Source organism: Chiloscyllium punctatum, chromosome 30, assembly GCF_047496795.1.
Source record: "Chiloscyllium punctatum isolate Juve2018m chromosome 30, sChiPun1.3, whole genome shotgun sequence".
NCBI lineage: Eukaryota > Metazoa > Chordata > Chondrichthyes > Orectolobiformes > Hemiscylliidae > Chiloscyllium > Chiloscyllium punctatum.
This window is the reverse complement of record NC_092768.1, coordinates 74,848,741-74,860,574: the sequence shown is the minus strand read 5'-3', so window position 1 is coordinate 74,860,574 and position 11,834 is coordinate 74,848,741. Positions and strand designations below refer to the sequence as shown.

The 11,834-nt window shown below is 59.3% G+C and overlaps 1 protein-coding gene across 3 annotated transcripts; it reads right to left on the bottom strand.

The window, feature by feature from the left end:
- Window positions 1-866: 866 nt before the first annotated feature.
- LOC140455534 (small ribosomal subunit protein uS4) lies at window positions 867-11,252 on the bottom strand. 3 transcript variants are annotated; one of them, XM_072550472.1, is made up of 5 exons: window positions 11,218-11,250; window positions 7,324-7,433; window positions 7,085-7,207; window positions 5,633-5,819; window positions 867-1,127 (listed from the first exon to the last, which is right to left on the bottom strand). In XM_072550472.1, the coding sequence occupies exons 2-5, from the start codon at window positions 7,418-7,420 to the stop codon at window positions 950-952; spliced, it is 585 nt and encodes a 194-aa protein (XP_072406573.1). In that variant the 5' UTR covers window positions 7,421-7,433; window positions 11,218-11,250; the 3' UTR covers window positions 867-949. The 3 variants fall into 3 exon arrangements, with proteins under 3 accessions (XP_072406573.1, XP_072406574.1, XP_072406575.1); XM_072550473.1 differs by lacking the exon at window positions 11,218-11,250 and adding an exon at window positions 9,807-9,862; XM_072550474.1 differs by lacking the exon at window positions 867-1,127 and adding an exon at window positions 4,067-4,229 and having other exon boundaries at window positions 11,218-11,252.
- Between the last annotated feature and the right edge of the window lie 582 nt (window positions 11,253-11,834).

The following is an 11,834-nucleotide window of genomic DNA, read 5'->3' as shown; positions in this document are numbered from 1 at the left end:
GAGGGAGAGACCGGGGAACAGGGCACGGTGCTCCGAGTGACCGAGAGGAGAGACCGGGGAACGGGGCACGGTGCTCCCGAGTGACCGAGGGGAGAGACCGGGGAACGGGGCACGGTGCTCCGAGTGACCGAGGGGAGACCGGGGAACGGGGCACGGTGCTCCGAGTGGACCGAGGGGAGACCGGGGAACGGGGCACGGTGCTCCGAGTGACCGAGGGGAGACCGGGGAACGGTGCTCCGAGTGACCGAGGGGAGACCGGGGAACGGTGCTCCGAGTGACCGAGGGGAGACCGGGGAACGGTGCTCCGACGTGACCGAGGGGAGACCGGGGAACGGGGCACGGTGCTCCGAGTGTGGGGTCTGACCGAGGGGAGACCGGGGAACAGGCACGGTGCTCCGAGTGACCGAGGGGAGACCGGGGAACAGGGCACGGTGCTCCGAGTGACCGAGGGGAGACCGGGGAACAGGGCACGGTGCTCCGAGTGACCGAGGGGAGACCGGGGAACAGGGCACGGTGCTCCGAGTGACCGAGGGGAGACCGGGGAACAGGGCACGGTGCTCCGAGTGACCGAGGGAGACCGGGGAACAGGGCACGGTGCTCCGAGTGACCGAGGGGAGACCGGGGGAACAGGGCACGGTGCTCCGAGTGACCGAGGGGAGACCGGGGAACAGGGCACGGTGCTCCGAGTGACCGAGGGGAGACCGGGGAACAGGGCACGGTGCTCCGAGTGACCGAGGGGAGACCGGGGAACAGGGCACGGTGCTCCGAGTGACCGAGGGGAACAAGTAATGGCCCCTCCTCCGACCGATTGGAGCGCGGGAAAGTATTTGACTGGATGAAGACAGAGAACGAGACAGAGACAGGACTCAGTGAAAGGAGAAGCTGCTTTTATTCATGACCAGTTTGTGATCAGACACGAGGATGGGGCAGGGAGCCCCCCCCGACTCCCTCAGTCCTCTTCCTCATCGTCAGCAACACCAGCACCACCCTGGGCCTTCTTGGCGTTCTTCCTCTTCACGCGGCCAGGGCGCCCCCCTCCGTACGGGGAACGCAGCGAGAAGTCAATGTGTTTCTGGGAGTCCAGCCGCACAATGTAGGAGGGAATGTTCACAACCTGCTTCCGCACACTGAGGGGAACGGAGGGAGAGAGAGAGAGAGAGAGAGAGAACGAGTGAGTGAGTGAGAGACCGTGGGACGGAGGGAGAGAGAGAGAGAGAGAACGAGTGAGTGAGTGAGAGACCGTGGGACGGAGGGAGAGAGAGAGAGAGAGAACGAGTGAGTGAGTGAGTCCGAGAGACGGAGGGGGAGAGAGAGAGAGAGAGAGAGAGAGAGAGAGAGAGAGAGAGAGAGGGAACGAGTGAGTGAGTCCGAGAGACGGGGGGGTGGGGGGGGGAGAGTGAGAGGGGGAGACCGTGGGTCGGGAGAGGGGGGAAAAGAGGAGAGAGACAGACAGACAGAGAGTAACCCCAGGGCATGCTGGGTACGGTGTGGTCTATACACAGGACCCACCCTGTACAGTAACCCCAGGGCATGCTGGGTACGGTGTGGTATATATACAGGACCCACCCTGTACAGTAACCCCAGGGCATGCTGGGTACAGTGTGGTATATACACAGGACCCACCCTGTACAGTAACCCCAGGTCATGCTGGGTACGGTGTGGTATATATACAGGACCCACACTGTACAGTAACCCCAGGGCATGTTGGGTACAGTGTGGTATATATACAGGACCCACCCTGTACAGTAACCCCAGGGCATGTTGGGTACGGTGTGGTATATATACAGGACCCACACTGTACAGTAACCCCAGGGCATGTTGGGTACAGTGTGGTATATATACAGGACCCACCCTGTACAGTAACCCCAGGGCATGTTGGGTACGGTGTGGTATATATACAGGACCCACCCTGTACAGTAACCCCAGGGCATGCTGGGTACAGTGTGGTATATATACAGGACCCACCCTGTACAGTAACCCCAGGGCATGCTGGGTACGGTGTGGTCTATACACAGGACCCACCCTGTACAGTAACCCCAGGGCATGTTGGGTACGGTGTGGTATATATACAGGACCCACCCTGTACAGTAACCCCAGGGCATGTTGGGTACAGTGTGGTATATATACAGGACCCACCCTGTACAGTAACCCCAGGGCATGCTGGGTACGGTGTGGTCTATACACAGGACCCACCCTGTACAGTAACCCCAGGGCATGTTGGGTACAGTGTGGTATATATACAGGACCCACCCTGTACAGTAACCCCAGGGCATGCTGGGTACGGTGTGGTCTATACACAGGACCCACCCTGTACAGTAACCCCAGGGCATGTTGGGTACGGTGTGGTATATATACAGGACCCACCCTGTACAGTAACCCCAGGGCATGTTGGGTACGGTGTGGTCTATACACAGGACCCACCCTGTACAGTAACCCCAGGGCATGCTGGGTACAGTGTGGTCTATACACAGGACCCACCCTGTACAGTAACCCCAGGGCATGCTGGGTACAGTGTGGTATATACACAGGACCCACCCTGTACAGTAACCCCAGGGCATGCTGGGTACGGTGTGGTATATATACAGGACCCACCCTGTACAGTAACCCCAGGGCATGCTGGGTACGGTGTGGTCTATACACAGGACCCACCCTGTACAGTAACCCCAGGGCATGCTGGGTACGGTGTGGTATATATACAGGACCCACCCTGTACAGTAACCCCAGGGCATGCTGGGTACAGTGTGGTCTATACACAGGACCCACCCTGTACAGTAACCCCAGGGCATGCTGGGTACGGTGTGGTATATATACAGGACGCACACTGTACAGTAACCCCAGGGCATGCTGGGTACAGTGTGGTATATATACAGGACCCACCCTGTACAGTAACCCCAGGGCATGCTGGGTACGGTGTGGTATATATACAGGACCCACCCTGTACAGTAACCCCAGGGCATGCTGGGTACGGTGTGGTCTATACACAGGACCCACCCTGTACAGTAACCCCAGGGCATGCTGGGTACGGTGTGGTATATATACAGGACCCACCCTGTACAGTAACCCCAGGGCATGCTGGGTACGGTGTGGTATATATACAGGACCCACCCTGTACAGTAACCCCAGGGCATGCTGGGTACGGTGTGGTCTATACACAGGACCCACCCTGTACAGTAACCCCAGGGCATGCTGGGTACGGTGTGGTATATATACAGGACCCACCCTGTACAGTAACCCCAGGGCATGCTGGGTACGGTGTGGTCTATACACAGGACCCACCCTGTACAGTAACCCCAGGGCATGCTGGGTACGGTGTGGTATATATACAGGACCCACGCTGTACAGTAACCCCAGGGCATGCTGGGTACGGTGTGGTATATATACAGGACTCACGCTGTACAGTAACCCCAGGGCATGTTGGGTACGGTGTGGTCTATACACAGGACCCACCCTGTACAGTAACCCCAGGGCATGCTGGGTACGGTGTGGTATATATACAGGACCCACCCTGTACAGTAACCCCAGGGCATGCTGGGTACGGTGTGGTATATATACAGGACCCACCCTGTACAGTAACCCCAGGGCATGCTGGGTACAGTGTGGTATATATACAGGACCCACCCTGTACAGTAACCCCAGGGCATGCTGGGTACAGTGTGGTATATATACAGGACCCACGCTGTACAGTAACCCCAGGGCATGCTGGGTACGATGTGGTATATATACAGGACCCACCCTGTACAGTAACCCCAGGGCATGCTGGGTACGGTGTGGTATATATACACGACCCACCCTGTACAGTAACCCCAGGGCATGCTGGGTACGGTGTGGTCTATACACAGGACCCACCCTGTACAGTAACCCCAGGGCATGCTGGGTACGGTGTGGTATATACACAGGACTCACCCTGTACAGTAACCCCAGGGCATGCTGGGTACGGTGTGGTATACAGCACCCGCGCTGAATTGACCACACTGAACCGATACCCCAGGGCATGCTGGGTATGGTGTGGTATACAGCACACGCGCCGAATTGACCACACTGAACCGATACCCCAGGGCATGCTGGGTATGGTGTGGTATACAGCACACGCGCCGAATTGACCACACTGAACCGATACCCCAGGGCATGCTGGGTATGGTGTGGTATACAGCACACGCGCCGAATTGACCACACTGAACCGATACCCCAGGGCATGCTGGGCTATCCTGGGAGGGTCTGGGTATTACATTCTGTTCAGGAGAGACCAAAGGAATCACGTTTAATCAGTACATCCAATGTCGAACCCCGTGCTGCCCCTGACCGGAAGACGGGAGGGCGTAGAGAGATCTGTACCCCGTCCCTGGGAGGCGGGCGGGGTAGAGGGAGCCCCGTCCCCAGTCCCCCCGGGGCAGAGGGAGCCCGTACCCACCCCCCCGGGAGACGGGTGGTGTAGAGTCAGCCCCGTCCTTGCTCCCCCAGGAGGTGTAGAGGGAGCCCCATACCCCCCCCCCCCCCCGGGAGACGGGTGGTGTAGAGTCAGCCCCGTCCTTGCTCCCCCAGGAGGTGTAGAGGGAGCCGCTATACCTACTCTCCTGGATATGGGTGGTGTAGAGGGAGCCCCGACCCCGCTCCCCCAGGAGGTGTAGAGGGAGCCCCGTACCCCCCACCCCCTCCCGGGAGACGGGTGGTGTAGAGGGAGCCCTGTCCCCGCTCCCCCAGGAGGTGTAGAGGGAGCCCCGTCCCCCAGGAGGTGTAGAGGGAGCCCCGACCCCGCTCCCCCCCAGGAGGTGTAGAGGGAGCCCTGGCCCCGTCCCCCAGGAGGTGTAGAGGAAGCCCCGTCCCCGCTCCCCCAGGAGGTGTAGAGGGAGCCCCGACCCCGCTCCCCCCCAGGAGGTGTAGAGGGAGCCCCGACCCCGCTCCCCCCCAGGAGGTGTAGAGGGAGCCCCGTCCCCGCTCCCCCCCAGGAGGTGTAGAGGGAGCCCCGTCCCCGCTCCCCCCCAGGAGGTGTAGAGGGAGCCCCGTCCCCGCTCCCCCCCAGGAGGTGTAGAGGGAGCCCCGTCCCCGCTCCCCCCCAGGAGGTGTAGAGGGAGCCCCGTCCCCCAGGAGGTGTAGAGGGAGCCCCGTCCCCCAGGAGGTGTAGAGGGAGCCCCGTCCCCGCTCCCCCAGGAGGTGTAGAGGGAGCCCCGACCCCGCTCCCCCAGGAGGTGTAGAGGGAGCCCCGTCCCCCAGGAGGTGTAGAGGGAGCCCCGTCCCCCCAGGAGGTGTAGAGGGAGCCCCGTCCCCCAGGAGGTGTAGAGGGAGCCCCGTCCCCCAGGAGGTGTAGAGGGGAGCCCCGTCCCCCAGGAGGTGTAGAGGGAGCCCCGTCCCCCAGGAGGTGTAGAGGGAGCCCCGTCCCCCAGGAGGTGTAGAGGGAGCCCCGTCCCCCAGGAGGTGTAGAGGGAGCCCCGTCCCCCAGGAGGTGTAGAGGGAGCCCCGTCCCCCAGGAGGTGTAGAGGGAGCCCCGTCCCCCAGGAGGTGTAGAGGGAGCCCCGTCCCCCAGGAGGTGGAGAGACTGCCCCGTCCCCCAGGAGGTGGAGAGACTGCCCCGTCCCCCAGGAGGTGGAGAGACTGCCCCGTCCCCCGCTCCCCCCAGGAGGTGTAGAGGGAGCCTTACCGGATGTGCCGTTGCCTGATCAGGACCCGAGCATGGTGGATGGACTTGGCCAGGCCCAGTTTGAAGACCTGGGTCTGCAGCCGCCTCTCCAAGAAATCCTCAATCTTCAGGCCCAGGATGTAATCCAGCTTCATCTTCGTTTCGTCCAGGACCCCGATCCGAACCAGACGACGCAGGAGGGCATTCCCTAGACCAGCGAGGGAGAGGGGTTAGACCAGGGGAGAGTCACAGAGGGAGGGTTAACCCCACAGGAGGGAGAGGGAGGGAGAGGGGTTAGACCAGGGGAGAGTCGCAGAGGGAGGGGTTAACCCCACGGAGGGAGGGAGAGGGGTTAGACCAGGGGAGAGTCACAGAGGGAGGGGTTAACCCCACGGAGGGAGAGGGGTTAGACCAGGGGAGAGTCACAGAGGGAGGGGTTAACCCCACAGGAGGGAGAGGGGTTAGACCAGGGGAGAGTCGCAGAGGGAGGGGTTAACCCCACAGGAGGGAGAGGGGTTAGACCAGGGGAGAGTCGCAGAGGGAGGGGTTAACCCCACAGGAGGGGAGGGGGAGGGAGAGGGGTTAGACCAGGGGAGAGTCACAGAGGGAGGGGTTAACCCCACGGAGGGAGGGAGAGGGGTTAGACCAGGGGAGAGTCGCAGAGGGAGGGGTTAACCCCACGGAGGGAGAGGGAGGGGTTAGACCAGGGGAGAGTCACAGAGGGAGGGGTTAACCCCACGGAGGGAGGGAGAGGGGTTAGACCAGGGGAGAGTCACAGAGGGAGGGGTTAACCCCACAGGAGGGAGGGAGAGGGGTTAGACCAGGGGAGAGTCAGAGGGAGGGGTTAACCCCACAGGAGGGAGAGGGAGGGGTTAGACCAGGGGAGAGTCACAGAGGGAGGGGTTAACCCCACAGGAGGGAGGGAGAGGGAGAGGGGTTAGACCAGGGGAGAGTCGCAGAGGGAGGGGTTAACCCCACGGAGGGAGAGGGAGGGGTTAGACCAGGGGAGAGTCACAGAGGGAGGGGTTAACCCCACAGGAGGGAGAGGGAGGGGTTAGACCAGGGGAGAGTCACAGAGGGAGGGGTTAACCCCACGGAGGGAGGGAGAGGGGTTAGACCAGGGGAGAGTCACAGAGGGAGGGGTTAACCCCACAGGAGGGAGAGGGAGGGGTTAGACCAGGGGAGAGTCACAGAGGGAGGGGTTAACCCCACAGGAGGGAGGGGGAGAGGGGGAGGGAGGGAGAGGGGTTAGACCAGGGGAGAGTCGCAGAGGGAGGAGTTAACCCCACAGGAGGGAGGGGAGGAAGGGAGGGAGGGCTCTCCCCAGATCGGAATCTCAGTCAGTCAACGGCATCAACGTGCTCACAGCACATCAGACAGGGATAACTGCTCATCACAGACTCGGGGGGGAGGGGGTGAAAGAGAGAGGGAGGGTGAGAGAGATAGAGAGAGAGGGAGAGAGGAGGCCCTCACCTTCGAAGAGTCTCTTGGCATCCTTCTCATCCAACGTCAGCAGCTCACGGGCTGCTTTCCGGATCTTGGCCAGGGTGAACTTCACCCTCCAGACCTCGCGCTTGTTCCTCAGACCGTACTCCCCTGGGGGAAGGGGACAGAGAGAGAGAGAGAGACTCAGAGGCTGCACACACGGGAGGGAAGGACAACCTCCCCCCCCGGACACGTTCCCCAAACCCCCCTCCTCCGCCAGGACTCACCGATCAGCTTCAACTCCTGGTCCAACCGGGACTTTTCAAATGGACGCCGAGGGGCGACATAGGTCTTACTGCACACCCAGGAGCGAGCGACAGGCATGGTACCTCACCGGCTGGAGGGGAGGTGGGAGAGAAACAGGGTCAGAGCACCGGACAGGCCCAGAGTATCTCCATCTCCCTCCGAGAGTGCGGCCCTCCCTCAGTACTGGGCACCGGGAGGGAGGGAGGGAGGGAGGGAGGGGAGTGTGTCCGAGAGCGTGGAGGCCGATCAGCGATTGACAACGCTGAGCGGTACTATGGCCTCGAGAGGTTTTATGTGTGGCCCACCTCGCGCCCCTGACCGGGGACGGGGTCCGTGCCAGCGCGGAGACGAGAGGGGGGGCAGAACGCCCCCGCACCGTCAGCGCCGAACTCGGGACGGAGCTGAACCGCGCACGTGTCACCGTGGGCCGGGCTGGAGGGGAGTGCAACGCTCCCTGGTGCCTGATCATCGCCCCACCCTCCCCTCCCCTCTCTCTCGGGGGGGGGGGGGGGGGGGGGACCCTGAGTCTCTCCCCCCCTCACCCAGACTCCAGACCAGCTCCTGCCAATGATAATACGCGTCAGTTTGCTCCACATTCTCACGAGGGGGGGAGGGGAGTCCAGACCTAGAGAGCTGGGGGGGTGGAGCACCGAGGGGTAACTGCTTCCCCGCAGAGGGTGGGGCGCGTGTGGGGATCGAGGAGGTGGTGGGGACAATACCAACGTTTAAAAGGATGGGGGGGGGGGGGGGGGAAACGTGGGATAGGAAGGGGGTTAGAGGGAGATGGGGCCAAACGCTGGGAAACAGGGACTGGATTGGGTTCAGATATCTGGGTCAGCATGGATGGGTTGGACCGAAGGGTCTGAATGAGTTATATGACTCTGTCCTGCTAACGGACTGTTCGGAGAGGCTGCATCAAGGTTAATTACACTCCAACCCCCTGCAAAATAAACGCCCAGATTATAGTGGGGCGGGCTGGAAGGAGAATGATGTAGCAACAGCCTCTGACGATACATCCACCCGAGGGAACACACTCTCAGACGTAAACCCTCACTCCAACAGGAAAATTCTGTTGTTATTACCCCTTTCCACTGCAAACCGCTCCGAAATAAACCCCCAGTTTACAAGGGAGACAGAATGATGTAGTAACAGCTTCTGATAATATTTGTACCCCACCCCCCCCCCACAAGTGGAGGTTAACCGTCATAGAATCCCTGCAGTGTGGGAAGAGGTCATTCGACCCAACAACCGACCCCCCGAAGAATGTCACCCAGACTCACCTCCACCCCCCCTACACACCACTCTACATTTCCCCTGACTAAAGTACCTAACCTAAATGGCCCTGTGCACTATGGGTAATTTAGCATGGCCAATCCCCACCCTAACCTGCGCATCCCTGGGCACTATGGGTAATTTAGCATGGCCAATCCCCCACCCTAACCTGCACATCCCTGGGCACTATGGGTAATTTAGCACGGTCAATCCCCATCCTAACCCGCACATCCCTGGGCACTATGGGTAATTTAGCACAGCCAATCCCCACCCTAACCCGCACATCCCTGGGCACTATGGGTAATTTAGCACGGTCAATCCCCACCCTAACCCGCACGTCCCTGGGCACTATGGGTAATTTAGCACGGTCAATCCCCACCCTAACCTCCACATCCCTGGGGCACCATGGGTAATTTAGCACGGGCAATCCCCACCCTAACCTGCACATCTCTGGACTCTCTACACTTGGGGAACTTGCTGATTTCCCCCCCCCCCACCCCCATCGCAAACCCCCCAAACCGAATCCTAAATTATATTAAAATAAAGAAGCCTCTGACAAGACCAATGCTCAAAGAACCGCAACCCTTTCTCCAACTGGGAAACGGCATCACTTCCACCCCCACTACAAACCCTCCCAAAATACATCCTAGCTTATAATAAGGGGTGCAAAGATGATGCAGGAACAGTCTCTGATAACATCCCCACCTGGAGATCAACCCGCTCTCCAGCTGGGATATTTCCCCACCCCCCACTACCAACCAGTTCAAAATAAATCACTGATTATAAAAAAAGGGGAGATGATGTAGAAACAGCCTCTGATATCGCCACCGACGGAACGCTCGCGCAGGTCAACCCTCTCTCCAAAGTGGGAAATTAGGTTAGTCCCACCCTCCATCCCCACTCCAACTGCAAACACTCCCAGAAGAAACCCAGATTATAAAAAAGGGGATGGTGTAGGAACAGCCTCTGACAATATCCCCAAAGGAACACACATGTAGGTTAACCCTCTCTCCAACTGGTAAAATCCCCCCCCCCCCTTGATTAGGTTGGGAATATCTGGTCAGCGCGGCCGAGTTGGACAACACAGTCTGTTTCTGTGCTGTACATCACTAAGACTCTACAAATCCGCCTAATGTAAACCCCAGATTATAAACGGGAATGATGTAGCAACAGCCTCTGATAATATACCCACCTGAGGAACACATGCAGAGGTCAACCCTCTCTCCAACTAGGAAATTATGGGTAATTTTTCTTCTAGTACAAACCCTCCTAAAACAAATCCCAGATTATAAATAATGGGGAGGGAGATGATGTAGCAACAACCTCTGATAATATCCCCACCTAAGAAACACATGCGGAGATCAACTCTCTCTCCAACTGTTCTTTTCCCCTACTACACACCCTCCCAAAAAACCCAGCATATAAAGGGGAGGTGATATAGCAACAGCCTCTGATGATACCCCCACTGTAAAAAAAACCCAAGTGGAGGTCAACACTCTCTCCAACTAGGAAACTGGGTTATTTTCCAGGGGAGATGTAGCAACAACCTCTGATGATGCACCCACCGAAGAAACACACGTGCAAGTCAGTCCGCACTCCAACTAGGAAACTGGGTTATTTTCCTCCACTACACACCCTCCCAAAAAAAAACCCAGATTACAGAGGGGGTAGATTATAAATAATGGGGAGGGAGGAGATGATGCAGCAACAGCCTCTGATAATATTCCCACTTAAAAAAAAACACATATTGAGGCCAACCCTCTCTCCAACTACACCCGCTCCCAAAAAAACCCAGCATATAAAGAGGAGGTGATGCAGCAACAGCCTCTGATGACACCCCCACCGTAAAAAAACCCCAAGTGGAGGTCAACCCGCACTCCAACTAAGAAATGGGGTCGTTTTCCTTCCAGAACACACCCTCCAAAAGCAAATCCCAGGGCATAAATAAATGGGGGAAAGAGATGACGTAGGAACAGCCTCTGACGATGCACCCACCGAAGAAACACATGTGCAAGTCAATCCGCACTCCAACTAGGAAACTGGGTTATTTTCCTCCACTACACACCCTCCCAAAAAAAAAACCCAGATTACAGAGCGGGGGGAGGAGATGATGCAGCAACAGCCTCTGATAATATCCCCACCTAAAAAAAAACACATATTGAGGCCAACCCTCTCTCCAACTGGGAAATTGGGTTTATTTTCCCCAACTACACCGGCTCCCTAAAAAAAAACCCAGCATATAAAGAGGAGGTGATGCAGCAACAGCCTCTGATACCATAAAAAAAAAACCCCAATTGGAGGTCAACCCACACTCCAACTGAGAAATGGGGTCGCTTTCCTTCCAGAACGCACCCTCCAACAGCAAATAAATGGGGGAAAGAGATGATGTAGGAACAGCCTCTGACAGCACTCCCATCCCCCCACCCCCAAGGACCCACGTGGAGGTTAAAGCTGGCCAAAAGCACGCATCCCCCGCACCGCGGTGCTTTAAGCACCGGACTCCCGCCCGAAACGCAGCCTATTTAAAGAAAAATGGGTTAAAAGTAAAATAAAGCGGGAGACAGGCACTTTAACCCGCACCAACGGCGACAGCTACCACCCACCTCCGCCGACCGCCAGCCCCAGAGAGAGCGAGCTTCCGGCGGCTCGTCCATTATATAGGGGCACGGCGTAGGGGGCGGGGCTAAAGGAGGACCCCGCCCCACCGCCGTGACGCAAGGGCGCGCGGTGATTCGGGGCCCTTCTCCAATCGGAGACGGCGCGTGCCAACTGACGGCTGGCGACGCGAGGTGGGCAAGCCACGCCCACCCCCCGATCGAAGGCGGGCCGCGAGCCGGCCCACCGCGGACACCCAATCACCGCCCGGCGAGCCAGCCCACGTGACACTACTGCCCTCGGCCCCCTCCCACGAGCGAGACGGGAGGGGCGCAGGGGAACGCCCCAGGCCCCGCCCACCACGCGCAAACCCCGCCCCCTAACGGCATCCCCGGACGCCGGGCCGCAGCGCTCAACCCCGCCCCCCCTCGCCACAAACCCAGCCCCCAAAGGGGGGGGGGAAACCACGCCCCTCCAGGCAAACCCCGCCCCCGTAAGCCCTCAGCGCCAAGACAGCCTCAGGCAAAGCCCCGCCCCCCCAATCCACGTCAGACACCACCCACCGCAAACCACGCCCACGCGCCCAGGCAGACGCCACCCTAAGCAGACCACGCCCACGCGCTCA

Bases quoted from the DNA above. Each gene is read 5' to 3' on its own strand.
- LOC140455534 (XM_072550472.1), bottom strand. From the start codon at position 7,420: ATGCCTGTCGCTCGCTCCTGGGTGTGCAGTAAGACCTATGTCGCCCCT. The intron at 7,208-7,323 runs GTGAGTCCTGGC...CCCTTCCCCCAG, and splicing joins CCAGGAGTTGAAGCTGATCG to GGGAGTACGGTCTGAGGAAC. The intron at 1,128-5,632 runs GTAAGGCTCCCT...CGTTCCCCTCAG, and splicing joins ATCAGGCAACGGCACATCCG to TGTGCGGAAGCAGGTTGTGA.